Raw genomic sequence first — 26,236 nt, forward strand, 5'->3', positions numbered from 1 at the left:
GAGTGGATTTACCCCCAGATTTATATTAGTGTAACTGAGTGCAGAATTTGGCCTAAATTCTATAAGGAAAATGTAAATGTGAAGAAATGTAATGAGTTGTCCAGCTCTGAAGGGTAAAATATTAATAATCTTTTGTACTTCTTGTTTGTTATTTGTTGTTCTCCAGTCAAGCATAGAAGAGCAATTTCATTGTTAATTATTGTTAACATGTAACTTTTCCCTCCACTTTCCACACAGATAACTGCAAGTTTTCCAACGTGTTCTGTGAAAATTCTCAGAAGCTGGTCAACGTGCAGTTCTTTGCTCTCGCTGCTAAATACCATTCCTTGCCAAGCCTTGAAGTGTGTACCCCATTAGATCAGATGCTTGGAGCACTGAGTGGAAAGCAACACGAAAGATGTGGTATATTGGAATTTATTTTATCTTACAAAAATTCTCAGCAGACGCTGTGGTGGCTAAGGTTAGATGAGTCTCTTGCTTTACTGCTCAATTTACTTTTATTATTAGCTACTTACTCCAGTGCACAGATTTATGTGATTTCCTCCCCTGAAATTTGAATAAAAGGCATCCCTGCACTCCCATGCCTGTAGATGTTTTTAAGACTCAGCCTTAGCAGAGACTAGCTAGGAAGGCAGACAGAAGGGAATTAGACATGGTTCAGTACTTAGGCAGACATCTAGTTCTATTCGCTTATTGTTTCTCCCTGAGGAGAGTAAGTTTTGATTGGTATTTTTGCTCTTGTTAAAGACTTCACTAGGATGGTTTTCAGCTATATCACCTCAAGCTGTTATCTCGTCTCCTATCTGAAGAATCAGACAAGGACCTTGAATTTTTATCAAATTAATGGGATTCCGCATGGTTACTGGGATTCACCTTAGCAGATACTGATGGGGGTCTAGGTCTGTATTCAAATAAGAGACTTCTACAGAAAACCCAGAAGGTGCAGACAATGGTGCATGTGAATCTTTTTTGGGGGGCTGGAACTGTGTCTTTTTAAGTGTTTGTACAGCCCCTATCGTAGTAGGACCATTTGGGAATTAAAGAAAATAAAAATTAAGTAATTTAAGATCCCTTTACAGCCTGCCCAGTAGACATCTGCTAAGACTTTTTAGCACTCCTTAATATAGTCTTGCTCATTTTGGAACTTCATATATAGTATGGGAAAATTGCACATTCTCCTTGCCCTCCCTGACAAACCTGGGGCCACTATGACAATTTACATGAGAGAGAACGTAAGTGCCTGTTGGACTTTCTCCCTTAATTAACTGAGCCCATGCTGAACACTCAACCACGTATTCCTGTGGCAAAGAAGCGTTTACTTTAAAATTTCATTTGAGCATGTATGTTCTGAGGCATTCTGCGTAACTACTTTGTGATTGCCCAGGAACATCAGACATATAAGAACAGTCTATATCTACAAATAAAATATGTGCTTAATGTTAAGAATGTGAGCAGTCAGATTAGTTTTCATGTGACTACTACTACTGCACCCATAAAGTTTGGCACATCTTAAGTGTATCAGGGCTTAACATAATTTGAAAACATGGTAATACTCTTGTGCTCAGAGTTAAGCACATGGTTAAGTGTGTTGCTGGATTGGAGCCTTAAAGACAGGATTGACACCACAAAAGGAACTGATCTTCCTTATTCCCCATTTCTTTACTTGAGCTAGAGTCTGATTTCAGGTGCGCTGGTATAAGTCTGGAGTCTGTCCATTAACTGCAGTTATTTATATTGAATTAAAGCGGCGTGAAAGGTGCACTGGAGTTTGCCCTGGATTGATCTTGTTTTAACAGATCATAAATTGTCCTTTCTTTACTTGCCTTTCACCGCAATCATTTTCAAGTGCACTATCCATTCCTTCCCTAAGGCTCACAATTTTGGCATTAAGCAACAAAGAATCCTGTGGCACCTTATAGACTAACAGACATATTGGAGCATAAGCTTTTGTAGGTGAATACCCACTTCGTCAGATGCATGTCTTTGACACTTCTCATTAACTGCTCACATCCAGGCTCTCAGTGCTCTCCTGCCTTTGTTTTATAATCTGCATCACTCAATACATTGTATTTAAACTCTGAAGTCCCGTCTTCTTCACCATCTTAATAATGGGGGTTGGCCATTTATTCCATTTACTGCTGTGATCTCTTCTGTCCGACTTCCCTGTCTTTCATCTCCCCAGACTATCCAAAACGTTACAGCTAAAATCATCTTCCTCTTCTGGTACTATGAACATGTTAGTCCCCTCCCTGAGTACCTTCACTGGCTTCTCTTCCTTCTTGCATCCAACTGAAGCCCTTTGTCCCTGTCTTTCTGGTTGTATATGTACACCTCTTATTTTGCTTGCATCTTGGCTCTTTTTTCCTTTTCCATGCTCTCTCAGGCCCTGCACTATGCTTAATTCTCTCTAATTAATGTCTTTTCCCCCTGCTTCTCCCACTCTTGACTTTGTACCCTTTTTTTGCTGCTGTCCCCAGCATTTGGATCAGTTCCCCCGCCCATATCAAGTGTCCTTCTTCCTTATGTCTGTACAGAAAAAAAAAATAATTGGAGATATACCTATCTCCTAGAACTGGAAGGGACCTTGAAAGGTCATTGAGTCCAGCCCCCTGCCTTCACTAGCAGGACCAAGTACTGATTTTTGCCCCCGATTCCTAAGTAGCCCCCTCAAGGATTGAACTCACAACCCTGGGTTTAGCAGGCCACTGAGCTATTCCTCCCTCATAATTATTAAAGGATAGAGAACAAATAATTGTTTTCTATACACTGTAAATGAGCTCTGTGATTGTAATGTTGTAATTGTAGTCCTGTGCTTTGTTGCAATATAGGAAATATTAAAAAATATTTAATGTATTTTATTATTTTACTATAATTTGAGTCCTTTGTATAGAGTTGCCAACAAGTCAATGAAAACTCCTTAATCTAAATGAATTGCCTGGCAGTCATCTGGTTGAGGCAAAGTACCAAGCTTCAGATTTGTAATATGGGACTTTTCGTGTGAAAACTGGGATCTTTAATCTTCTTTTAGACTTTCCTGGACTCATTCCTGTATTTCAAGAAAGGTTAGCAAATGTGCATCTATGTGAAATGTTCAGGAACAAATTGGAATCTTTAGTGAGGGCTTTACATACAAAGGAAAAATGTCAATTATATCATGCAAAATTATTCTTTAGCGTAATTCCATTTATTGTTCCAATGTCTTTTGTAATGTTCTTTGTCATAAGAAAAAGATGTTTGAGAGACACAAACACCTCCAGAGTTCTCTAACCTGTGAAATAATTTAAAAACCTTGAAATATGGATACACATAATAGTAACAATGTTTAGGGTGGGTTGTTTGAAAAGGCGCACACCAGGTCATTAAAGTGCTTCTGAAAATCTAGGGGACAGGGAGAAGGGATGGTTGGATGGGGCAGGAGTCCCGGGGGGGCCGGTCAGGAATGAGAGGAGGGGTTGGATGGGGTGGTGTGGGTACAGCGGTGGTCAGGGGACAGGGAGTGGGGGTGTGTGGATGGGGCAGGGATCCCAGAGGGGCCATCAGGGAACAGGGGGGATTGGACGGAGCAGGTGTCTTGGGAGGAAGCGGGGGGCAGATAGGAGGTGGGGGCCAGGCTACGACCTCCTCCCCTAACGGGCCCTCCATACAATTTATAAAACCCGATGCAGCCCTCAGGCCAAAAAGTTTGCCCGCTCCTGGTCTAGAGGTATAAATGTCAAAGCCCAGAATACAAAATAAGACAAATCACACTTAGCCTGTTGTTAGCATGTTATAGGAAGAATGTTTCAGAGAATAAATAAGTCTTAGCTTTTTTCAGGAAGGGGGTTCTTTATTTCTAAAATTACTAATTTTTGCTTGAATCAGCTATTATTCACATTTTAAAGAGAGACTAAAAGCATAGCAACTTAAATTAGGTGAGTAATTATGAGCAAGATCTTGAGGGAACAGCACAGTTCAAAACATTGCAAAAGTGTTTTAAAGATTTTTATTTTTTAAACTGGAAAATTCCCTGCAGATTTCCTCAAACTTTGCAGTTTTCCCCTGCAGTATTCCACTGGCTCTAGCTGTAAGCTTTTTCATTAGACTGAAGTATATCCGTTATTATCACAGCATGTTTGAAAAGTGGAAAAAGTCCTTCAGTCACTAAAAATCCTTACAAAAACCCAATACTATTTAAACTAATAATTTTACATTTTCTCCCTTTTTCCTCCGGTTCTGGTCATATGCTGATGAGTAAGCGCAGTGGCCAGACTGGAAAAAGTGGGAAGAATGAACATAAAGACATTTATGGACCATTAGTAACTATGATGATAAGCACTTTTTATAAGTAGGTAAATGTGTAGGTAGAAAGAGACACTAATTTTGAGTCGGAACCTCAGCTGGTGTAAATCAGCATACATGCAGGATTTGTCTCTTCGCTTTCAAAAGTGCTTCTATTCAGTTTAAGCATTGGGGTCTAAGACTTTGCTCACTTAATATGTCTGGGCTTTGACATTTATGCTGAAGTGCATGCAGTAGTATATGGTGTATATTGCATAACAATATTGCTGGTTTTGGACCAAGATTTGCCCAGTATTTCCCTTATTTGGGCAAAACTTACATTTTTGTCAACAAAGGGTTTTATCTGAACAGGGAAATAGAATATATATTATTTTGCGAAAGTTATCTTTGAAATGGGAAAAAGTTGTAAAAATCACAGAAATGAAGACCCTAATACTTTGGTGTCTGTGGTCCTCTGCGCCTGTCCCGTCCCCCACCCCCCACCCCCTTACCCCCCTAATCCTAACCTGTCTGAAGATACAGAAAAGCTGTGAGATCTCATCTCTCAGCATAAGATTGCATCAGCACCATCCTCGTGCAGGAGAAGAACCCTAAACAACTCAATTGGAATGGTTACAATTTTAGTTTTTTAGGAGAATCTGGGCCTTAACAAGTATTTTTACATTTAATAAGAACCTTCAGAAGTCCTCAATAAAACAGTAAAAATGAAATATCAAACATTGGTTTCTCCCATATGCTTTTGTTTGTTAATTTTAAAGTTTATGATTTTCTTTTATTTGTTCATAGATTCTATATTAGATTCAAAGTATTGTCATAATAGTATGTTATACAGAACCAGATGTTTAAAAAGTGCAGAGATCCTATGGATATTGGAGAGAAGTGGGGAAAACTCTAGGATTCTCATGAACTCAGATCAACCTTCTATAAATAAGTAATGATTTGGGCATTGTTCCCAGCATGATCTGATTAAGGAATGAATGTAGTTATTGTCTCATGATCAGTTTCTGGACAAGTTAGGAGAGTAATACAGGAAATGCAGGAAAGAGGAAGGTGTATTAATCTGACTAGTTATGCAGAAAAGTGTCTTTAACTGTTCTGTTTTCTGTTCTGTGAGGGTACGTCTACACTACGGGATTATTCCGAATTTACATAAACCGGTTTAGCAAAACAGATTGTATAAAATCGATTGCGCGCAGCCACACTAAACACATTAAATCGGTGGTGTGCGTCCACGGTCCAAGGCTAGTGTCGATTTCTGGAGCGTTGCACTGTGGGTAGCTATCCCGTAGCTATCCCATAGTTCCCGCAGCCTCCCCCACCCGTTGGAATTTCCGGGTTGGGATCCCAGTGCCTGATGGAGCAAAAATCATTGTCGCGGGTGGTTCTGGGTACAGCCTCACCCCTCCCTCCCTGAAAGCAGCAGACAACCGTTTCGCGCCTTTTTTGCTTGGTGAACTGTGCAGACGCCATAGCACAGCAAGCATGGACCCTGCTCAGCTCAATACCGCAATCGTGGATGTTTTAAACACCTCGCACACTCTCGTGCAGTATATGGTGAACCAGGACCTTCAAACCGAGGCGAGGAGGAGGCGGATACGGCAGCGCGGCGATGACAGTGATGAGGACGTAGACACAGAATTCTCTCAAACCGCGGGCCCCTGCGCTTTGGAGATCCTGATGGTAATGGGGCAGATTCTATCCATTGAACGCCGATTTTGGGCCCAGGAAACAAGCACTGACTGGTGGGACCGCATTGTGTTGCAATATGGGACGATTCCCAGTGGCTGCAAAACTTTCGCATGCGTAAGGGCACTTTCATGGAACTTTGTGACTTGCTTGCCCCTGCCCTGAAACACCATAATACCAAGTTGAGAGCAGCCCTCACAGTAGAGAAGCGAGTGGCGATAACCCTGTGGAAGCTTGCAACGCCAGACAGCTACCGGTCAGTCGGGAATCAATTTGGAGTTGGAAAATCTACTGTGGGGGCTGCTGTGATGCAAGTAGCCAAAGCAATCACTAAGCTGCTGCTACGAAAGGTTGTGACTCTGGGAAACGTGCAGGCCATAGTGGATGGCTTTGCTGCACTGGGATTCCCTAACTGTGGGGGGGCGATAGATGGAACCCATATCCCTATCTTGGCACCGGAGCGCCAGGGCACCCAGTACGTAAACCGGAAGGGGTACTTTTCAATGGTGCTGCAAGCACTGGTGGATCACAAGGGACGTTTCACAAACATCCACGTGGGATGGCCAGGGAGGGTTCATGACGCTCACGTATTCAGAAGCACTACTCTGTTTAAACGGCTGCAGCAAGGGAATTACTTCCCAGACCAGAAAATAACAGTTGGGGATGTTGAAATGCCTGTCGTTATCCTGGGGGACCCAGCCTACCCCTTGATGCCATGGCTCATGAAGCCATACACAGGCAGCCTGGACAGTGGTCAGGATCTGTTCAATTACAGGCTGAGCAAGTGCAGAATGGTGGTGGAATGTGCATTTGGCCGTTTAAAGGCGCGCTGGCGCACATTACTGACTCGCTCAGACCTCAGCCAAACCAATGTCCCCTATATTATTGCTGCTTGCTGTATTCTCCACAATCTCTGTGAGAGTAAGGGGGAGACCTTTATGGCGGGGTGGGAGGCTGAGGCAAATCACCTGGCCGCTGATTACGTGCAGCCAGACACCAGGGAGATTAGAAGAGCACACCAGGAAGCGGTGCGCATCAGAGAAGCTTTGAAAACGAGCTTCATCAATGGCCAGGGTACAGTGTGACTGCTGTGTTTGTTGATGAACACCCACCCACCCTTGATTGACTCATTCCCTGTTAGCAACTCACCCTCCCCCTTCGAGTACAGCTTACTTATGCAAATAAAGTCACTCTCGTTTAAAAATCATGAATTCTTTATTAATTCATTATAAAAAGAGGGAGAGAAGTAAGGGTGTGGTTTGGGAGGAGGATAGGAGGGATGGAGAAGGCCATTAAAAAAATTTCATAGTAATGACAGCCTTCTGGTTGGGCTGTCCACGGGGGTGGAGTGGGCGGGTTCACGGAGCCTCCCCCCACGCGTTCTTACACGTCTGGGTGAGGAAGATGTGGAACATGGTGAGGGTTGAGGGTGGTTATACAGGGGCTGCAGCGGCACTCTGTGATCCTGCTGCCGTTCCTGAAGCTCCACCAGACGCCGGAGCATGTCAGTTTGATCACGCAGCAGCCCCAGAGTTGCATCCCGCCACCGCTGATCTTCCTGCCGCCACCGCTGATTTTCCTGCTGGTCTTCCTGCTACCACCTCTCATCTCGGGTGTCCCTCCTGTCCTCACGTTCACTGGCATCTTTCCTGTAATTTGATACCACGTCCTTCCAATCATTCAGATGAGCTCTTTCATTGCGTGTAACTTCCATAATATCCGAGAACATTTCATCTCGCGTCTTCTTTTTCCTCCGCCTTATCTGTGCTAGCCTTTGGGATGGAGGAGGGACGCTTGAAAAATTTGCAGCTGCATGAGGGAGAGAAATATTTTAAAAGATACATTTTACAGAACAATGGTTATACTCTTTCACAGTGAACAGCACTATTCACCTTACATAGCACATGTGATTTCCCTACAAGGTCGCATTTTTCATCTTAATACTGAGTGCCTGCAGCTCTGGAGTTACAGATCTCACAGACACAGGTCCGGGCATCAGAATTCAGCTTGCATGCAGCCATGGTAAGCCACTGTCTTTCAGCTTCTGTAGTGATTTACCCCTCCCCCCAACGCATGGCTAATACCACGCTAGCTCCCTGCTAATCAACACCCTTCCCACCCCCCCATCCACTGCGTGGCTGGTAGCTTGGGGAAGATCCCCGGTGACCAAACACAAAAAAGATCATCGGCATTTCACTCCTCCCCTCCCCCCGCTTGGCTACGTGCAGGAAAGGATTTTTTTTTAAGCTGCTGCAGTCCACGAACCCAGTAGGAAAATGGCCATCCCCCTTACTTAAATTCCTGATTTTTAACCAGGTTATCCTGAACGATATCACTTTGCTGAGGATAACACAGCGAGATAAAGAACGGATGCTTCTTGAATGCCAGCAATCACCGGGACCATACGCTGCTATGCTTTGCCATGCAATGATACCTGATTCCTTGCTACATTCATGGCGTGGTAAAGTGTCCTACCATGGTGGGCGGAACAAGGCTGCCTTGCCCAGAAATCTTCTACAAAGGCTTCTGGAGTACCTACAGGAGCGCTTCATCGAGATGTCCCTGGAGGATTTCCTCTCAATCCCCGGACATGTTAACAAACTTTTCTAAGGCCTGGTCTACACTAGGACTTTAAATCGAATTTAGCAGCGTTAATTCGAACTAACCGCTCAACCGTCCACACCAGGAAGCCATTTAATTCGAACTAGAGGGCTCTTTAGTTCGAATTCGGTACTCCACCCCGACAGGTGGAGTAACGCTAAATTCGACATGGCTAGCTCGAATTAGGCTAAGTGTGGATGCAAATCGAACTTAGTAGCTCCGGGAGCTATCCCACAGTGCACCACTCTGTTGACGCTCTGGACAGCAGTCGGAGCTTGGATTCTCTGACCAGCCACACAGGAAATGACCCGGGAAAATTTGAATTCCTTTTCCTGTCTGGGCACTTTGAATCTGACGTCCTGGCTGGACATCGGGGCGAGCTCCGCAGCACCTGCAACGATGCAGAGCTCTCCAGCAGAGGAGTCCGGCCAATCCAAGAATAGAAAGAGGTCCCCAGCATGGACAGACCGGGAAGTCCTGGATCTGATAGGTGTGTGGGGCGAGGAGTCTGTGCTGTCGGAGCTGCGCTCCAACAAGCGGAATGCAAAGACCTTCGAGAAGGTCTCCAAAGCAATGATAGAGAAAGGATACAGCCGGGATGCAATGCAGTGCCGCGTGAAAATCAAGGACCTGAGACAAGGCTACCAAAAAGTCAGAGCGGCAAACGGACGCTCCGGAGCCCTGCCCCAGACATGCCGCTTCTACGAGGCACTGCATGCCATTCTAGGTGGGTCTGCCACCACTGCCCCACCAGTGACCGTGGACTCAGTGGATTACATAGTGAACCTGGACAGTTCCTCCTCGATGTTCGCCGATGTGGAAGATGAGGAAGGGTCTTTGGAGGACGGCGCAGGCGACAGCGAACACAATACCGCTTTCCCTGACAGCCAGGATCTCTTCATCACCCTCACAGAGATCCCCTACCAACCCTCCCCGGCCGTTAACCCGGACTCTGAATCAGGGGAAGATCAGGCGGTAAGTGCTATAAACATGTAAACATTTATTTTTTATAAAACAGGTATAAAAAATAGAAATACTATATATAAAATTTTCAATGAAAAACTATATGAAAAGTAGGTCCACACATATAGGGATTGAACAATAATCCTCCAGGGACAATTCAAGAAAGGTCTCATTTAGGTCCTCGAAAAGCCTCCGCAGGAGGTTCCTGGGGAGAGGTGCCTTGTTGGGTGCTCCTTGGAAGCACACTCTTCTGCGCCAGGACATCCTTATGTAGATGGGAATCATCGCTTCCACAAGCATGGCCGCATATGGTCCTGGTCTCTGCAGGGCTTCCCTTAGCATCCGCTCTTTGTGACTCCGAGGGACCCGCATCAGGGTGATCTCGTTCATGAAATGCTGCATCTAATTAGGGCAATTAGTGTATTGTTACTGTTGTGAATGGTTGACTTTTACTTTGCATAACAATGACCCTCGCTTAACAGCCACGTGTTGTAGGCCACATAGGAAAAGCATACATTGATCTTTCCCGTGCACTGGCGGGAGTGGCTGGAAAAGGGTCAGAGTATATGATTTCCAGATTGCCTTTAGCGGGAGGGCACAACTATCCATTAACTGATAAGCAGAATGTACTGTAAGGCTTACCAGGACTGTCTGCTAGACGGATTCAGCTGTCTCTCCCCACTTGTCCACTTTCCTGTGCAATGCCGCAGCCAATGAGAGCGTATTCCGAAATCTCGAACTTGTCCTGAGATCTTGTGAGACTTGTTGCCCTGTATGGTCTTGTTCAGAGAAACTGACTAGACTGTGTTCACTGTTCGCAAACATGTATCTGTTCAAGGAAATCAGTTACTTTTCCCATCACACAGCTTCGGCTCTTTCCCGGACTGCCCCGGCATCCCCCTCGCAGAGGCTGGCGCAGATTAGGCGGCGAAAGAAAAAGACTAGGGACGAGATGTTCGCGGAACTGATGGCCTGCTCCAGAGCCGAGGCGGCAGAGCAGAGACAGTGGAGGGGGAGACCCTATGTCAACAGCATCGCACACACATCGAACGGGAGGATAGGTGGCGGCAGGAAGACCAGCAGGCGACTCAAACGCTGCTTGGGCTAATGAGGGAGCAAATGGACACGCTCCGGCGCCTTGTTGATGTTCTGCAGGACCGCAGGCAGGAGGACAGAGCCCCCCTGCAGTGTATCTGCAACCGCCCTCCCCCGCCAAGAAGTCCTGCCCCCCCTCACCCAAAAGTACAAGACGGAGGGGCGGTAGGGGCCGTGAGAACTGTCACTGCACCACTGCATAGCGCTAATGTACCACACACCTCTCACGCTATAAATTTGTAGAAGTGCTTCCCTTACAGGCTCACCCAGTCCCAAATCCAAGTTTCATCCCCCCACTGTGTATTAGATTATTAAAAGCTGTTTGCTGTTATTCACTGTTTCGGTCACGTCTTTCGTGTCAGAGGATTTTTTTGTGTAGGGGGGTGGAGGGGATTTATAATTGCACGGTATAGCCTACATTACCAGGGTACAGACTTGGGGGCATGATCAACTGCAGGGCACACACACACTGCAGTCAGTAGGCACCAGGGTCACTCTGTGTGGTGTATGCTGCCCCGGGTCATTCTGTGATGTGTATGCTTGTCCAGGGTCCTAGCGCCTGCCACCCCCTTAATGTTAAGGCACGCTGCCCTTACCATGCACTTCCACCGTAGCAACGAGCCTCTCCGCTGCCCTGAGCCCCAACAAGAGCCCTCATCCACGGACAGATACTCACCCTTCCCCCACACCCCTCACCCCTTCCTACGCCCAAACCCGCAGCCCACTGCCGTCATCCAAACCCCTATCCAAAGAAGGCACCACTCACCCCTTCCTGCAAACCCACCCCTTCCTGCAATCCCTCCCCTTCATGCACAACCACTTGCAACCGTCCCCCACCCCAGAGACCTGTGTAAGAGCAGGAGGATGTCATTCCTCTATGGAACAAGCGGTCTGTACATCAGTGCACACCGTGCCCAGCACAGTATGCGTCCATGTTTCAACACCTGAACAGAAATGCAAAGTAAAACAAAGATTTATTAATAATGAGTGTAACAATTAATTTGCTTTAAAACATGCTTTGGAAGTGGGGGAAACTTGGAGAACGGGGTATGTAACCGCAGATCGAAATCGACACATACAGACACAGGCCCAGAGTCAGTTTCTCTTGAAAGCAAGTGGAGAGTCATAGGTTACCCTGCTCTCCGAGGAAACTTGCTTTCAAAGCCTCCCGGATACACAGCGCTTCCCGCTGGGATATTCTCTCGGCACGGGTGTCTGGCTGAGCGTAAACTGCAGCCAGGCGATTTGCCTGAACCTCCCATCCGGACAAAAAGGTCTCGCCCTTGCTCTCACAGAGATTGTGTAGCACACAGCAAGCAGCAATAACTATGGGGATATTCTTTTCGCTGATGTCTGAGCGAGTCAGTAAGCTCTGCCATCTCCCCTTGAGACGTCCGAAAGCACACTCCACCACCATTCTGCACTTGCTCAGCCGGTAGTTGAAGAGTTCCTTCTCTCTGTCCAAGGCGCCTGTATAGGGCTTCATGAGCCAGGGCATTAGCGGGTAGGCTGGGTCCCCGAGGATCACTGTAGGCATCTGCACATCCCCAACCGTTATTTTGTGGTCCGGGAAGAAAGTACCTGCCTGGAGGCGTTTAAACAGACCAGAGTTCCTGAACACACGCGCGTCATGAACCTTGCCCACCCACCCAACGAAGATGTTGGTAAAACGTCCCCTATGGTCTACCAGTGCTTGCAGCACCATTGAAAAGTAGCCCTTTCGGTTAATGTACTCGCTGGCCTGGTGGGCTGGTGCCAGGATAGGGATGTGAGTACCATCTATAGCCCCACCGCAGTTTGGGAATCCCATCGCGGCGAAGCCATCTATGATGTCCTGGACATTTCCGAGAGTCACTACCTTTGAGAGAAGTTGCTCAACGATTGCGTGGGCTACTTCAATCACAGCAACCCCCACGGTAGATTTGCCCACGCCAAAGTGGTTCGCTACTGACTGGTAGCTGTCTGGCGTTGCAAGTTTCCAGAGGGCTATGGCCACTCGCTTGTGCACAGTCAGGGCTGCTCGCATCCGGGTGTCCTGGCGCTTCAGGGCAGGGGACAGCAAGTCACAGAGTTCAAGGAAAGTGCCCTTACGCATCCTGAAGTTTCGCAGCCACTGTGATTCATCCCAGACCTGCAGCACTATGCGGTCCCACCAGTCCGTGCTTGTTTCCCAGGCCCAGAATCGCCGTTCCACACCATGAACTTGACCCATTGCCACCATGATCTCCACGGCGCGGCGTACCCTGCTTTGTGAGAGGTCTGCGCCACTCTGTGAATTCCTGTCCTCACCACGCTGCCGGAGCCTCCTCGCCTGATTTCTCAGCAGCTGACTGTGGAAGAGGTGGACGATAAGGTGCGAGGAGTTGACAACGGCCATAAGTGCAGCGATGATCGCAGCGGGCTCCATGCTCGCAGTGCTGTGGCGTACGCGCTGTAACTGACAAGAGAAGGGCGCGAACAGATTTCCCGCCGGAGCTTTCAGGGAGGGAGGGCGTGATTGACGGTTCAATGACAACAGTTACCCAAAAGCACCCTCGACACATTTTTCCCCAGGAGGCATTGGGAGCTCTACCCAGCATTCCAATGGGCAGCGGGGACTGCGGGAACTGTGGGATAGCTTCCCACAGTGCACCGCTTCCAAAGTCGACGCCAGCCCCGTTACTGTGGACTCAGAAATTCGAATTAGTGTATTTACTGTGGATACACAAATTCGACTTCATAAGGTCGAATCCACAAATTCGACTTAAGTAGATTCGAAATAGTCTTGTAGTGTAGACAAGGCCTAAGTAACTATACTGTCTGCGAATGCATCCCAAGTCCTCAGGGCAAATCAATCATTAAAAAACGCTTGCTTAAAAAACAATGTTTGCTATTTGCAAAGGTACACTCACCAGAGGTCCCTTCCATGGCGTCATTGTCTGGGATAGTTGCTTGGGAGGGCTGGGAGGAGGGTAATTCCGTCAGGGTAAGAAAAAGCTTCTGGCTGCTGGGGCTCACGGAGTGCTGTGTGCTCTCTGCTAGGTCTTCCTCCTCTTCTTCATCTTCATCTTCCCCGTCTGCATAATCCTCAGCCATGGCAGAGATTACAACCCCCACCTCGGAATCCACGATCAGGGGTGGGGTACTTGTGGCGCAGCCCCCTAAAATTGCATGCAGCTCAGCATAGAAGCGGCATGTTTTTCGACCTGCCCCGGACCTTCCGTTTGCTTCTTTGGTTTTCTGGTAGGCTTGTCTGAGCTCCTTAACTTTCACTCTGCACTGCACTGAGTCCCTGCTGTGGCCTTTATCCGTCATAGCCTTAGAAATTCTTTCAAATACTTTTTCATTTCGTCTTTTGGAACGCAGTTCTGTTAGCACTGAATCTTCTCCCCATATAGCGATCAGATCCAGTACCTCCCGTGCAGTCCATGCTGGGGCTCTTTTTCGATTCTCAGGAGACTGCATTGTTACCTGTGCAGATGAGCTGTGCGTGGTCACCTGTGCTGATGAGCTCTCCACGCTGGGGAAGCAGGAAATGAATTTCAAAAGTTCGCGGGGCTGTCTACCTGGCCAGTGCATCAGAGTTCAGAATGCTGTCCAGAGCGGTCACAGTGGTGCACTGTGGGATACCGCCCGGAGGCCAATACCATCGATTTGCGGCCACACTAACCCTATTCCGATATGTTAATCCCGATATTAGCGCTACTCCTCTCATCGGGGAGGAGTACAGAAACCGATTTAAAGAGCCATTAAAATCGATATAAGGTGCCTCCTAGTGTGGACGGGTGTGGCGTTAAATCGGTTTTACGCTCCTAAAACCGGTTTAAACGCCTAGTGTAGACCAGGCCTGTGTGTCCTCTCAGGGTTCAGTTCTGCATATCTTAGTTCACAAGTATTTTATGTCTCTGTCTGTGTGGCTCCACACAGACAAGTATCCAGGCCCACCAACAGAAATTTCGGGCACCAGGGCCATCCCTAGGGGGCCCAGGGCAGAAGTGACAAATCCATCACAAGTGGTCTCGCGCGCCTAGGCGCCTTGCAGCCCCCCCAGGCCCCTGGGCAGTTGCCCCCTTTGCTCCTCCCTCTCCCCCGGTGATGGGCCTGCAAGTATCATTTCTTCCCCTCTATACACACAGCTATCTCCTGCAGAGTCTCTTAGTCCTTGGGTCTGGGCAAGCGGGGATAAGCAGGTGCTGTGTGCCTGCTATTTATCCCATCCCCCAAGCAAATAGTCAGGGATTGGGCCTTGACTCCGTCCACTCAGGACAGCTGAGTCAGTGTGAGGGTAGTACTCTGTTGGTAAGGATCAGTAGTGGATTACTACCCCTTGCCATAAATTGGGAGCAGGTAAAGAATTGGAGTGAAATGGGGAGCAGGTAAAAAAGGAGTGAAATCAGGAAGGCCAAATCACACTTGGAGTTGCAGCTAGCAAGCGATGTTAAGAGTAAAAAGAAGGGTTTCTACAGGTATGTTAGCAAGAAGAAGAAGGTCAGGGAAAGTGTTGGCCCCTTACTGAGTGGGGGATGCAAACTAGTGACAGAGGATGTGGAAAAAGCTAATGTACTCAATGCTTTTTTTTGCATCTGCCTTCACAAACAAGGTCAGCTCCCAGACTGCTGCACTGGACAGCACAGTATGGGGAGGAAGTGATCAGCCCTCTGTGGAGAAAGAGGTGGTTCAGGACTATTCAGAAAAGCTGGATGAGCACAACTCCATAAGGCCAGATGCGCTGCATCTGAGGGTGCTAAAGGAGTTGGCGGATGTGATTGCAGAGCCATTGGCCATTATCAAGGCAATCGGGGGAGGTCCTGGATGACTGGAAAAAAGGCTAATGTAGTGCCCATCTTTAAAAAAGAGAAGAAGGAGGATCTGGGAAACTACAAGCCAGTCAGCCTCACCTCAGTCCCTGGAAAGATCATGGAGCAGGTCCTCAAGGAATCAATTTTGAAGCACTTAGAGGAGAGGAAAGTGATCAGGAACAGTCAGCATGGATTCATGAAGGGCAAGTCATGCCTGACTAACCTAATTGCCTTCTATAATGAGATAACTGGGTCTGTGGATGAGGGGAAAGCAGTGGATGTGTTATTCCTTGACTTTAGCAAAGCTTTTGGTACGGTCTCCCACAGTATTCTTGCCAGCAAGTTAAAGAAATATGGGCTGGATGAATGGACTATAAGGTGGATAGAAAGCTGGCTAGATTATTGGGCTCAACAGGTAGTGATCAATGAATCTATGTCTAGTTGGCAGCTGGTATCAAGCGGCATGCCCCAAGGGTCAGTCCTGCGGCTGATTTTGTTCAATATCTTCATTAATGATCTGGAGTATGGCATGGACTGCACTTTCAGCAATTTCTCAGATGACACTAAACTGGGCGGAGAAGTAGATACGCTGGAGGGTAGGGATAGGATACAGAGGGACCTAGACAAATTAGAGGATTGGGCCAAAAGAAATCTGATGAGGTTCAACAAGGACAAATGCAGAGTCCTGCACTTAGGACGGAAGAATCCCATGCACTGCTGCAGACTAGGGACCGAGTGGCTAGGCAGCAGTTCTGCAGAAAAGGACCTAGGGGTTACAGTGGATGAGAAGCTGGATATGAGTCAACAGTGTGCCCTTGTTGCCAAGAAGGCTAACGGCATTTTGGGCTGTATAAGTAGGAGCATTGCCAGCAGATAGAGGGACGTGATCATTCTCCTCTATTCGGCACTGGTGAGGCCTCATCTGGAGTACTGTGTCCAGTTTTGGGCCCCACACTACAAGGAGGATGTGGGAAAAATTGGAAAGAGGCCAGCAGAGGGCAACAAAAATAATTAGGGGGCTGGAGCACATGACTTATGAGGAGAGGCTGAGGGAACTGGGATTGTTTAGTCTGCAGAAAAGAAGAATGAGGAGATTTGATAGCTGCTTTCAACTACCTGAAAGGGGGTTCCAAAGAGGATGGATCTAGACTGTTCTCAGTGGTACCAGATGACAGACCAAGGAGCAATGGTCTCAAGTTGCAGTGTGGGAGGTTTAGGTTGAATATTAGGAAAAATAGGAGGGCGGTGAAGCCCTGGAATGGGTTACCTAGGGCGGTGGTGGAATCTCCTTCCTTAGAGATTTTTAAGGTCAGGCTTGACAAAGCCCTTGCTGGGATGACTTAGTTGGGGATTGGTTCTGCTTTGAGCAGGGGGTTGGACTGGATGACCTCTTGAGGTGCCTTCCAACCCTGATATTCTATGGTTCTATGAAATGTGCTTCTCTTGCCTCCCATTTCCTCAGTATAATTAATGATGGCTTGAAGTGTGTCTATTGTGAGATGATCAGCAACCATGCAGAATTAATAGAATGATCATCATTTTAAAGTGCCAGAATCAGCAAACTGTGCTGTGAGAATGTTTCCCAACACTGCCTTTATGTGTCCTCTGAGAATAGGTAAATGTAGTTGTAGTAAAGTACATGAAAAAGAGCTAAACTAAATTCCTGTGGGGACGAAGGAATAAGAGATCAAATTTCGTAGTAGCAATTTTTTGTCATACTAGATATTTTATTCTGTATTTTGTTAGTATTGCTTATAATATTACTGGTATTGCTGTTATGTTGTTCAGTTTCACTAATTCATCTTTGATTCAGTAATATAATCGTAAGAGCATTCTTACAACTTCTTAGTGAAAACAAAACTGCTGCAGTCCAAACCACTGCTATATTCAGATGTAAACATTATATATATATATATGGATAGATGTTGATTTCATTTGAGGACTATGAGGGCCAGTTAGTCTGAATTGTATTAATATTTCTGTTTTTCTAATCTCTCAGAAATCAAAACAGAAAAGTTTATGAATGATAAGAAATCTCATGAAGTGGAGATTATGTCAAAATTGATAGACAGCATAGCAAATTTTTGCGGTATAAAGCAGGTAAGAATGAACTTATTTCAGTGTGTATTACCATATAATTTACAAATACTTGCCTCGTCTTTTCTATCTTGTTCAAAGCCTAGATTTTGATATATCCTTAATGCAGATTTTATTTTTCATTTTCGTAATAGTGACTGAAGGGGAAACCTTAGAGCAAAGCTGAGGGGCTCTTTACCCACACCGTTGTTAGCTTCAGGTAAATAACCTCTCCAGTCATTATTACAATTGTGAATCATGAAAAATAGTCATGATTTTATATGCTGAGCAGTTAAAAGCTGCACTGCATGTTGCCAGGCATTTAGTGTTCCTTGTACAATAGTGATAAGACTAGAACAGTAACTAATAGGGAAGCAGAAATTCATTCTCTACATTCCATTAGGCTCATAAAAATAGCAAATAAAACAGAATATAGTATCTGACAAGTTTTAAATGTAAATATTTCTATTTTTGCACTAAAGAATTGGAATTTTTCCCCTCTTTAGTGCCATCTACCATGATACAAAACACTTATCAGGTGAATGAGCCGTGTTGGTCCAGTTGTTCCTGGCTCCAGACTCATAAGTAGCAGGTCAAAGTGACTTCAGCTACTCCTCTACTCCCTGGTATCAGTCTGGTCGTGGGTACAAATGGACACTCAGCAATTTCATATAGATGTTAAATAGTTTGCAGCATATGTGCTTGTGGGACTCAATAGGTGAGGCAAAGGAGAAGTTGCCCACCACCGCTTTCTGGACACATTCTGTGGGTATGTCTACACTTTGAGCTGGAGATATAAATTCCAGCTTGAAGATACATACCCGTGCTACCTTGATAAGACCTAACATGCTAAAAATAAAGCTGTGGTGGGAAGGCTAGCCGCCCCAAGTAAATACCCATGTGAGACGCTAGGAACGTACTTGGGCAGCTAAACCTTCCATTGCTTGCATTACCCCTTTACTACATTCAATTTTTAGTGTGCTGTCTCAGCCAGTACTAGCATGGGTATGTCTTGTCCAGCTTGAAATATAGATATATCCTGAGAGAAAAGATTGGAACCACCTCAATGTGCTAACTCTGATTCCTGGTGCAATTGGTGCAATCAGCCAGCTCTCTGTCTTTATCTGATTGACAACTGACAATAAAAGATGCATATTTTAACCAGAGAGTATGTACATTTGTTGGTTTCAAGCATCTTTGGCCAAATAATTGATTCTTTTGGTGGTGGTTTTGAAAAAAATAACTTATGGCCATTTATTTTAATGAAAAACACTGCTATACAGTATGTCACTAAATATGAAATGCAGATGGCTTTATGTTAACTTTACTCCATCATTCAGTCATATACTGTAACAGAATTTATTTGTTCAGTTACAAATCCCTAATATATGAAAAGAGCTTTCCAGTTACATTTAAAAAAAAACCCTCCTTTTTAGTTATTAAAAAGCATCCTCTTTTGTTTTAGTTACCTTTAAACTTTAAAAAATAATATGAATTGTAAAGTTTTAGGAGAGTTTTTTCCTTATTGATTTCTTTCAGTCCTGCTGACAGAACAAAATATATATAACATTTAATTTAAAAATATAGAGCAATGAAAACACAACACATGTTTTACAACAGCACAGCTGTCCTCAGGGTGTTTCTTTCAGAAATTACAGATCACTGAAGGATTGAAAAGTGCCCTTAGCTTCACCTCCTGTACCTATGATGTATAATGGGTGGTAGAGGATATTGTTCTCTTGTGGTGCTTTATTATGTATTATAACAAATAGTAAAATGGATATGAAGGCAGAAATGTGATGCTTATTGTAATCACTTTCAAGTTAACTGTTTGAGTTAAAACATTAAAAAAAACTTTAAAGTTTTGTTACTTTAAAAAAATGTTTTCTACCCCATTTTAGTATTGTTCCTAATACGCACTGTTAGTGAAACGTCATACAAATGGAACTTTATATAAAAGGTCTTTGTTTCTTTCTGAAAATAAGCTAGTGTAATTCTTGTTTTCTTTTACACATATTTGTTAAATTTTCTTTGGAAGGTGCATTATGCACAACAAATTCATTCAGTGTATGAAACAAGATTTAATTCTGCATTCATTATGTATTTAATTCATGGCTTGTTGCTTGGAAATGCTCACAGTCTTCTGGAAAATGATATCCACGCCTGTATTGGGCCAGGATCTATGTTTAAACATAGTACCCAGCCCAATATGGACAGAGCTTTTGTAGTTTATTATGTCACAGAAATGTCATTATAAAAGTTCATGCTTGGAATGTATGTCATAGTATGTTGAGTATCTTTCCTTATATGGAATTACAGCAGGGATTAATTTAGTCCAGTATGTTTGTTTCAGCATATAATCACTGCCTATTTTTAAACCTATATTTTCTTTTCACTTTACAAAGACCACAAATGTTAAGAGCATGGTGTTTATCTGTATGTTTTTTTCACTAGATAATAAATGAAAATATCTTGCCAAAACAGTTGTACATCTTTACAGCCACTAGAGGTCATTATAATAGGTTTCTGAACAATTCACAATCTGAATGTATGTCCACTTAGTTCCTTTCATAGGAATAGTAATCCAAATACTATGTGAAGGTTGGAGTGTGGATAGAATCATGACACATTCAACATTACAATAATACCTTTCTATCTTCGAATTCCCATCCTGTCATTATTTCTTAACTAACTGGCAAAAACATTCCACATGTTCCTTTCTTGTCTTTCTTTTAAATCTTTGTGGGAGGCATCGGGTGTGATGGTGGAGAGGGTGGCAAGTAAACTGTTTTTACAAAAGTTACAGCCAAAGTCTATCTCATCCCTCTTCTACCAAAAGTGTGTGTATACACGTCATCCAAAGAATGTAAGGATTAAGTTGGAAAATGGGGAAAAAAAAAACATGACAGAAAGAAAGCAACAGGAGGGAAAAAACCATACTCTTAATCCTTGCATAATATCTCTGAGTCATAAATTCAGTCCATAATTAGTTTTTACCCCAGTCATAAATACTCTGTGCTCTGTGTAGTCCCTTTCTTGACTTTTAGCCAAAAATACCTTGGTTACTAATTCTCTGTCGGATTTCTTGGCTTGAATAAAATTTATAGCATCCTCAGGACTTCAGAAAAATAAAACTCTCCTTTTCATTCCAGCCTTGCTGAATTCAAAGGTACTGCCTGGTAACTAAGTATGTGCAGTTCATCTTAAGCCTGGGTCAAACCTTTTATGCCTGTTCACATGGTTTGGCATGAAATCAGAGCAGATGTTCAAATGAGACATGTTAGAGTCCAAAAATCCTTGGATCAAGCTATTCAGGAACCATATACCTAACACACAAGGTTTTGGCCATATAATTCTTAGCAGATACTGGATCAGAGGAAATTTTTGTGACAGTCTCCATTCTGTTGAGAAGTGGCTCTCTGTTACCTACTCCGAAATCTTACCAAGCATTGGGCTGGGTCCTCATGTACAATCAAAATTCACATAGTGCAAAACATGGGATTGTGCAAAGTTGGTATAAAGTTCGTACTTTCTGTCCTGTTCCTGCTGCTATTATGTGCACTGCTTCACTGCATTATGTTAGCTCACCCATGGGTTGGAACTATCTTACAGTCACAAGAAGCTGAAAACCTAGATGTTCCAACCACTCTTCTCATCAACGGATATCAGGAAAGGTGTATGGCATGTGAGCTCTTACCTAAGACATCTGGAATATGTCAATGCAAAATCACCCTTACCTTGGAGTGATCTTCCTTGGGTTGGTTACACAGATTTGGTTTCCCACGTCTGCCAGCAGTGGCTCAAAGTGGCTACACTTGAGAATATGGCCCATTAATTTTTTAGTTTCCTTTTTTTTAAAACAAAATGAAATTATGCACAAAAGTACATTAAAAGACTTAGAAAAGTCAGGAGGCTGAAATTCATGATTATTTCACTGACTGTTTCTGTGGTAGAACTAAACCAGTTTTAACATATTTGTATTTTAAAACCAGAAGCTGAGCAGAATAAGAGTTAAGTAAATTATGGACCGTGTACTTCTTTTCATAGGGAAATGTTTATTATTAGCATGTGTTTGAAACATGTTTTATTTGTTGTTCATTAATATGGTACATGCTCTTTTTAATTCATTCTGTTATCTTTACTCTAGGTGATTGACCTGGGCTCTGGCAAAGGCTACCTAAGCTCCTTTTTATCCATGCAATATAATCTAAAGGTTTATGGAATTGATTCCTCAAACACCAACACTTATGGAGCTAATGAAAGGAACAGGAAATTGAAGAAACATTGGAGAGCTTATCAAAGTCGAGCAAGAGCAAATGTCAGAGGCCAAGTGTTGGAAGAGCCAAAGGATAGGGCAGTGCAAGATGAAATGAAATGTAGAGCAAATATCAATGAAAACCTTTTAAGTACTAACAACAGTCTTTTAAGTCAGGACCAGATGGCTAGCTCAGATTCAGTTCCTTTGGAAATTACTGGTGCTTTCACAGACTCTGCTATGTTGAAAACCAGCAAACAAACTGAAACTCATTTGGTGGCTCAGACACAGTCTGATGGGAACAAAATTTCTGAAAATACTTTTTCTCTTCTTAACATTCTACCTGCTGATGCTGTAGAAGCTGTTTCTTCATCTAAATATAACATGGAGCTCTGTGAAGAGGAAAAAGAGCAAAGAAAAATGGCTTCCATCAAGGCCAAAGCAAGCAAGTCAAATGACTCAAACATTTATTTGCCATTGACCTCATACATCACTGCAGAAACAGAACTCCGTGATATCATTACAGATCTGGAGGTTATTTCACTTACTAGCATTGTTATTTTTGAAATACCAGTGTCTGATTCTCCATTGCTTTTGCACCTTGTGTACACATTTTCACCTGTGCAAAGTGATTGCAAAGTGGGTGTAGAATGTTGCCAGCAGTGTGACTGGAGAATTCTGACTCGGTAACACTTCACACCCACTTTACACAACCATTTCTTACTGATGCATATCTTTTCCTATTTCAGAAGATGTGCTGGACTACTTTTGGCTAGGTGAATTAAGCACTTCTTAGAGCTTATGAAGTGGCTGAAATGACCACTTAAAACAAAGTTAACAGTGACTGTGCAGTGATATTCATCAACTATCCTGTAACTTAACTATTCTAGTTAGATATAACACATTTAATTACAAGGAGAGTGATTTATATATACAAGTTATTCAGGAGAATATATTTTGCATTAAAAACAACTTTTGTGAAATTGTTATTTAGTAATTAAAATTTACGTAACCTGAAATTGAACTTTAGATATGAAATACTTCATATGGTACAGCACAATAACCCCTCTTAAGGAATTGCCAAATAATTTTATTTATAAGCATCATTTTTTACAGTTTGAATTTTTGGACTTAAAGATAATGACAGTTTAATAATCGACTAAACAACTGAGACCTGATCTCAGTTTCCCTGTACCTTATGAAATCATTTACACTGGTACAAAGTGAGCACAAAGAAAATGCTACCAAGTAAGAATGATTGTTTTTTACTTCCACTAGATGCTCTCTTTGCACTTATGTAAATGAATACAAAAGGTGGAGGTGAACAGAGATGAGGCCCTTACTTCTGTTTTTAGAAGCAAAGTCATATTATGGTTGCTACAAATAGTAAACGGTACTGCCTGGCAGGATATGTGATAAATTGTACCATTAAAAGCTTTTTAAAACTTCATTACAAATGGTTAACACATTTGTTTTAAAACAATCAACTAATTTTGCAGTACAGGCAGTCTTCGACTTTATGATGTTCAAGTTATGACGAATGGCACTTACAATGTTTATAAATTGTCATCGTGTTTCGACTATACGACATCAGTTTCAACTTTACAATGCTTGAGCTGACATTGTTCCTATGGGAAATTCAAGTTACAACATTTTCGACTTAAGACACAATTTTCAGGAACCAATTGTGTCGTAAGTCCGAGGAGTGCCTATATTCCTAAACACTGAGAATGTTTGGAGAAAAACTGCAGTGTTGATTGATTTATTTGGCAAAACTTTAAAATTAAATTGAATCGCTGAAACAGTATCAGGGTTTGAATATATATTTGTGTGTAGCCCAGAGCTAATGCTGAATTAATGAATTCTGTTGGATAGATCCACTGTATAAGTCAAGGGATTGGAATCTGCTTTCAGTTACACCAATAATGGGGTTTACAAAAGTGGAATTGAAGTAGGTAGATCACATCAGTATAGCTCAGAACAAAATTTGGCTTTTGGACTGTTTTAACAGAATCTTCATATTTAATTTGGTTTTTAGGTCTCTTACATCTGGTGTCCATCTTCCACCACCTTTCTTTTGGAAGAATTTGTTTAACTTTTCCAGCCAGCAGGTTTAGTGCTGTTCTTGCAGGGGCATGGATTTCCATCCCTTACTAGGCCCCATAGCTCTTCTAAGGCTCTTTCACATTACTATTAAGGGAGGAAGTCCTGCAGAGTGCTGACCTCCCTATAGGGTCAGGTAAGAGAAGAGGATTGTACAGATGGCACTTAATTCTTACAAGGCTGAAAATTCCAGAGAGAATTGGAATGGAGCAGAAGGATAGCCAGGAGAGAAGTGAGGGTGAAAGAGAGGAGAAAAGGGATGATGGACAGTATAGTGGATGAAGGAAGGAGAGAAGTATCATGGTGGGAAGTGAGACAAAGGATAACTGGGATGGAGAAATAAAAGGAACAAAAGGAGAAAGAGTGAAGAAAAATAATACAGGAAATGGAGAGAGAGAAGAAGAATATACTGTCCATAACTAAGGCTCTGATCATGCTTCCATTGAAGTCATCGACAAAACTCCTGTTGACTTCAGGGACTCTGGCTTGGACTCTTTAGAAGGGAGAGATGCTGTAGAGACAGAGCAAACAAAACAGATGCAGAAACAGGAGTCGCAAGCAGCACTTATTTTCAGTCACAGGTGGAAACTACTGTCAATGTCTGTTGAGGTATTGAGAAGTAGCAGAAGTTTGTGGGTACATTCGGTCATGGAAGTTAAGGTAGAAAATTTTGAAGTAAAAAAAAGAAGAAAAGGTCAAAAGAGAATGGCTGGTCATTTGGTGGTAGGTCTCTGCACTGCCACGCAAGTGGCTCATGTTCAGTTAATGGTCCTGGGCTTCTGCTTTCTCCTTGCCAAGGAAAGGAATGGATGATAAGGAAAAATTAGAGTATCCTCCCAGTTCCAACAAAAATACAGAGAACACTTCCACCCCGTTGCATTTGTTTATAGGAAAGGTTCTCACACTTTGTTGACACTGAAATGCTTGTGGTGTTCTTCAATAAATTTCCAGAACAGGACACTGGGAGTCTCCATGAGCTTGTATATTTAAATCTCACAGCAAATTAACTATTTATAGCTTGTCTGTTTTTACTGTTCTTGTCTTTTCTTTAGTTGAAAAGAAATGTGTTTGTTGCTGTTTATTTTTAGGACTGTATAATGGTGGGACTACATACATGTGGGGATCTTGCTCCGAGTACACTGCGAATCTTTACTGCTAAGCCTGAAATCAAGGCAGTTTGCAGTGTGGGCTGCTGCTACCATCTGTTGACAGAAGAGTTTGAAAACCAAAAAGGTACAGGAATTCTGCTGAACTCAGGTTGCCAGTCTGCAAGATGAGAATATAATTACCTTTTAGCTAATAGCTACCTTGTGTTCAGTGGTGCAAGTAGAATTAATTTCTTACCGGTATGTTGCACCAGCTCAAGGGGTGGGGGGAGGGCACGGGACCTCTCCACGGGACCTCTCACGTGACCCAGCCTGGGGCCCCATGCTCTCCCTCTCCATGATCCATCCCACGTTACCTGGGAGGGGAGCACTCTCAGTGGGTGGACACAGCACAGCTGCTGTTTGGGCTGCTAAGAGAAGAGGAGGGCTTGCTCCTGGAACAATAGCCAGTTAACAGTCACACCTGCTTTGGGAATTGCCAGCAGAAGAGTTTCAAACCAGCTCCCTCTGACAGCAGAGAATATTTTTTTCCCGACATGCTGGCAACTGAGCCCCATTCCAGCAGCTCCCAACCCTGCCCCAAGCCCTTCCATGCAGCTACATCTCCTTTACAGCAGCCCCACCAGAGGACAGGGCTGGGGGGGGAGCGGGGTAAGGCTGGGCCCTGGGGCGGTACAGCCGTGCCGGAAGAGCTGCCGGCATGGGGTTCTGCTCCTTTCACCACTGCGGTTCAGGGCTCTCCTGGGAACTGCAGTGGCAAAAGGAGCAGAACGTGGGACCACTGGACAGCGCCACGCTGGCAGCTCCTCCAGAGCGGCTGTACTGCCCCAGCCCCACCCCCAGCCCTGTCCTCCGGCAAGGTTGCTGTACAGACCCTGGACAGGAGATGCAGGCACGCAGCTGCATGGAAGAGCTGGTGGTGGTAGGCCCCATGTTCTGCTCCTCCTGTGTCTTTCCAGTACACCGTACTGGCTATAAATATTTTACTGGTACGGCATACTGGACCATACCACCCTACTTGCACCACAGCTTGTGTCTATTCTTTTTCAGTGGTTTATTTAGAACTGTTTTTAATTACGTTCTGTGAGACAAGCCTTGTAGCTTTCCTGTTATGCCAGCATTTCCAATATTCTTCCTGAAATTAGGCACATTAATGCAGAAGGTTTTTATGTGGTTAAAAATACAGCTGTTTTCATTCCATTACTTCACTCATAAAATGTAGATTCTTTTGGTCAATATGTTTTTATCCTTTTAAAATATTTTGTGCCAGATTTTGCCTTGGGCTGTGTGCACAC

General features: G+C 44.0%; 1 protein-coding gene across 1 annotated transcript in view; it reads left to right on the forward strand.

Annotated features, from left to right (window-relative positions):
• The window catches only part of METTL25 (methyltransferase like 25), a 112,066-nt gene that overhangs the window by 16,742 nt on the left and 69,088 nt on the right, over positions 1-26,236 (forward strand). Inside the window, exons 2-5 of the mRNA XM_044979886.1 lie at positions 238-402; positions 17,401-17,501; positions 21,625-22,266; positions 24,924-25,068. Of these exons, the coding sequence (XP_044835821.1) occupies positions 238-402; positions 17,401-17,501; positions 21,625-22,266; positions 24,924-25,068 (1,053 nt within the window). The remainder of the gene's footprint in view (positions 1-237; positions 403-17,400; positions 17,502-21,624; positions 22,267-24,923; positions 25,069-26,236) is intronic.

This window comes from Mauremys mutica, chromosome 1 (genome assembly GCF_020497125.1).
Source record: "Mauremys mutica isolate MM-2020 ecotype Southern chromosome 1, ASM2049712v1, whole genome shotgun sequence".
Lineage (NCBI taxonomy): Eukaryota > Metazoa > Chordata > Testudines > Geoemydidae > Mauremys > Mauremys mutica.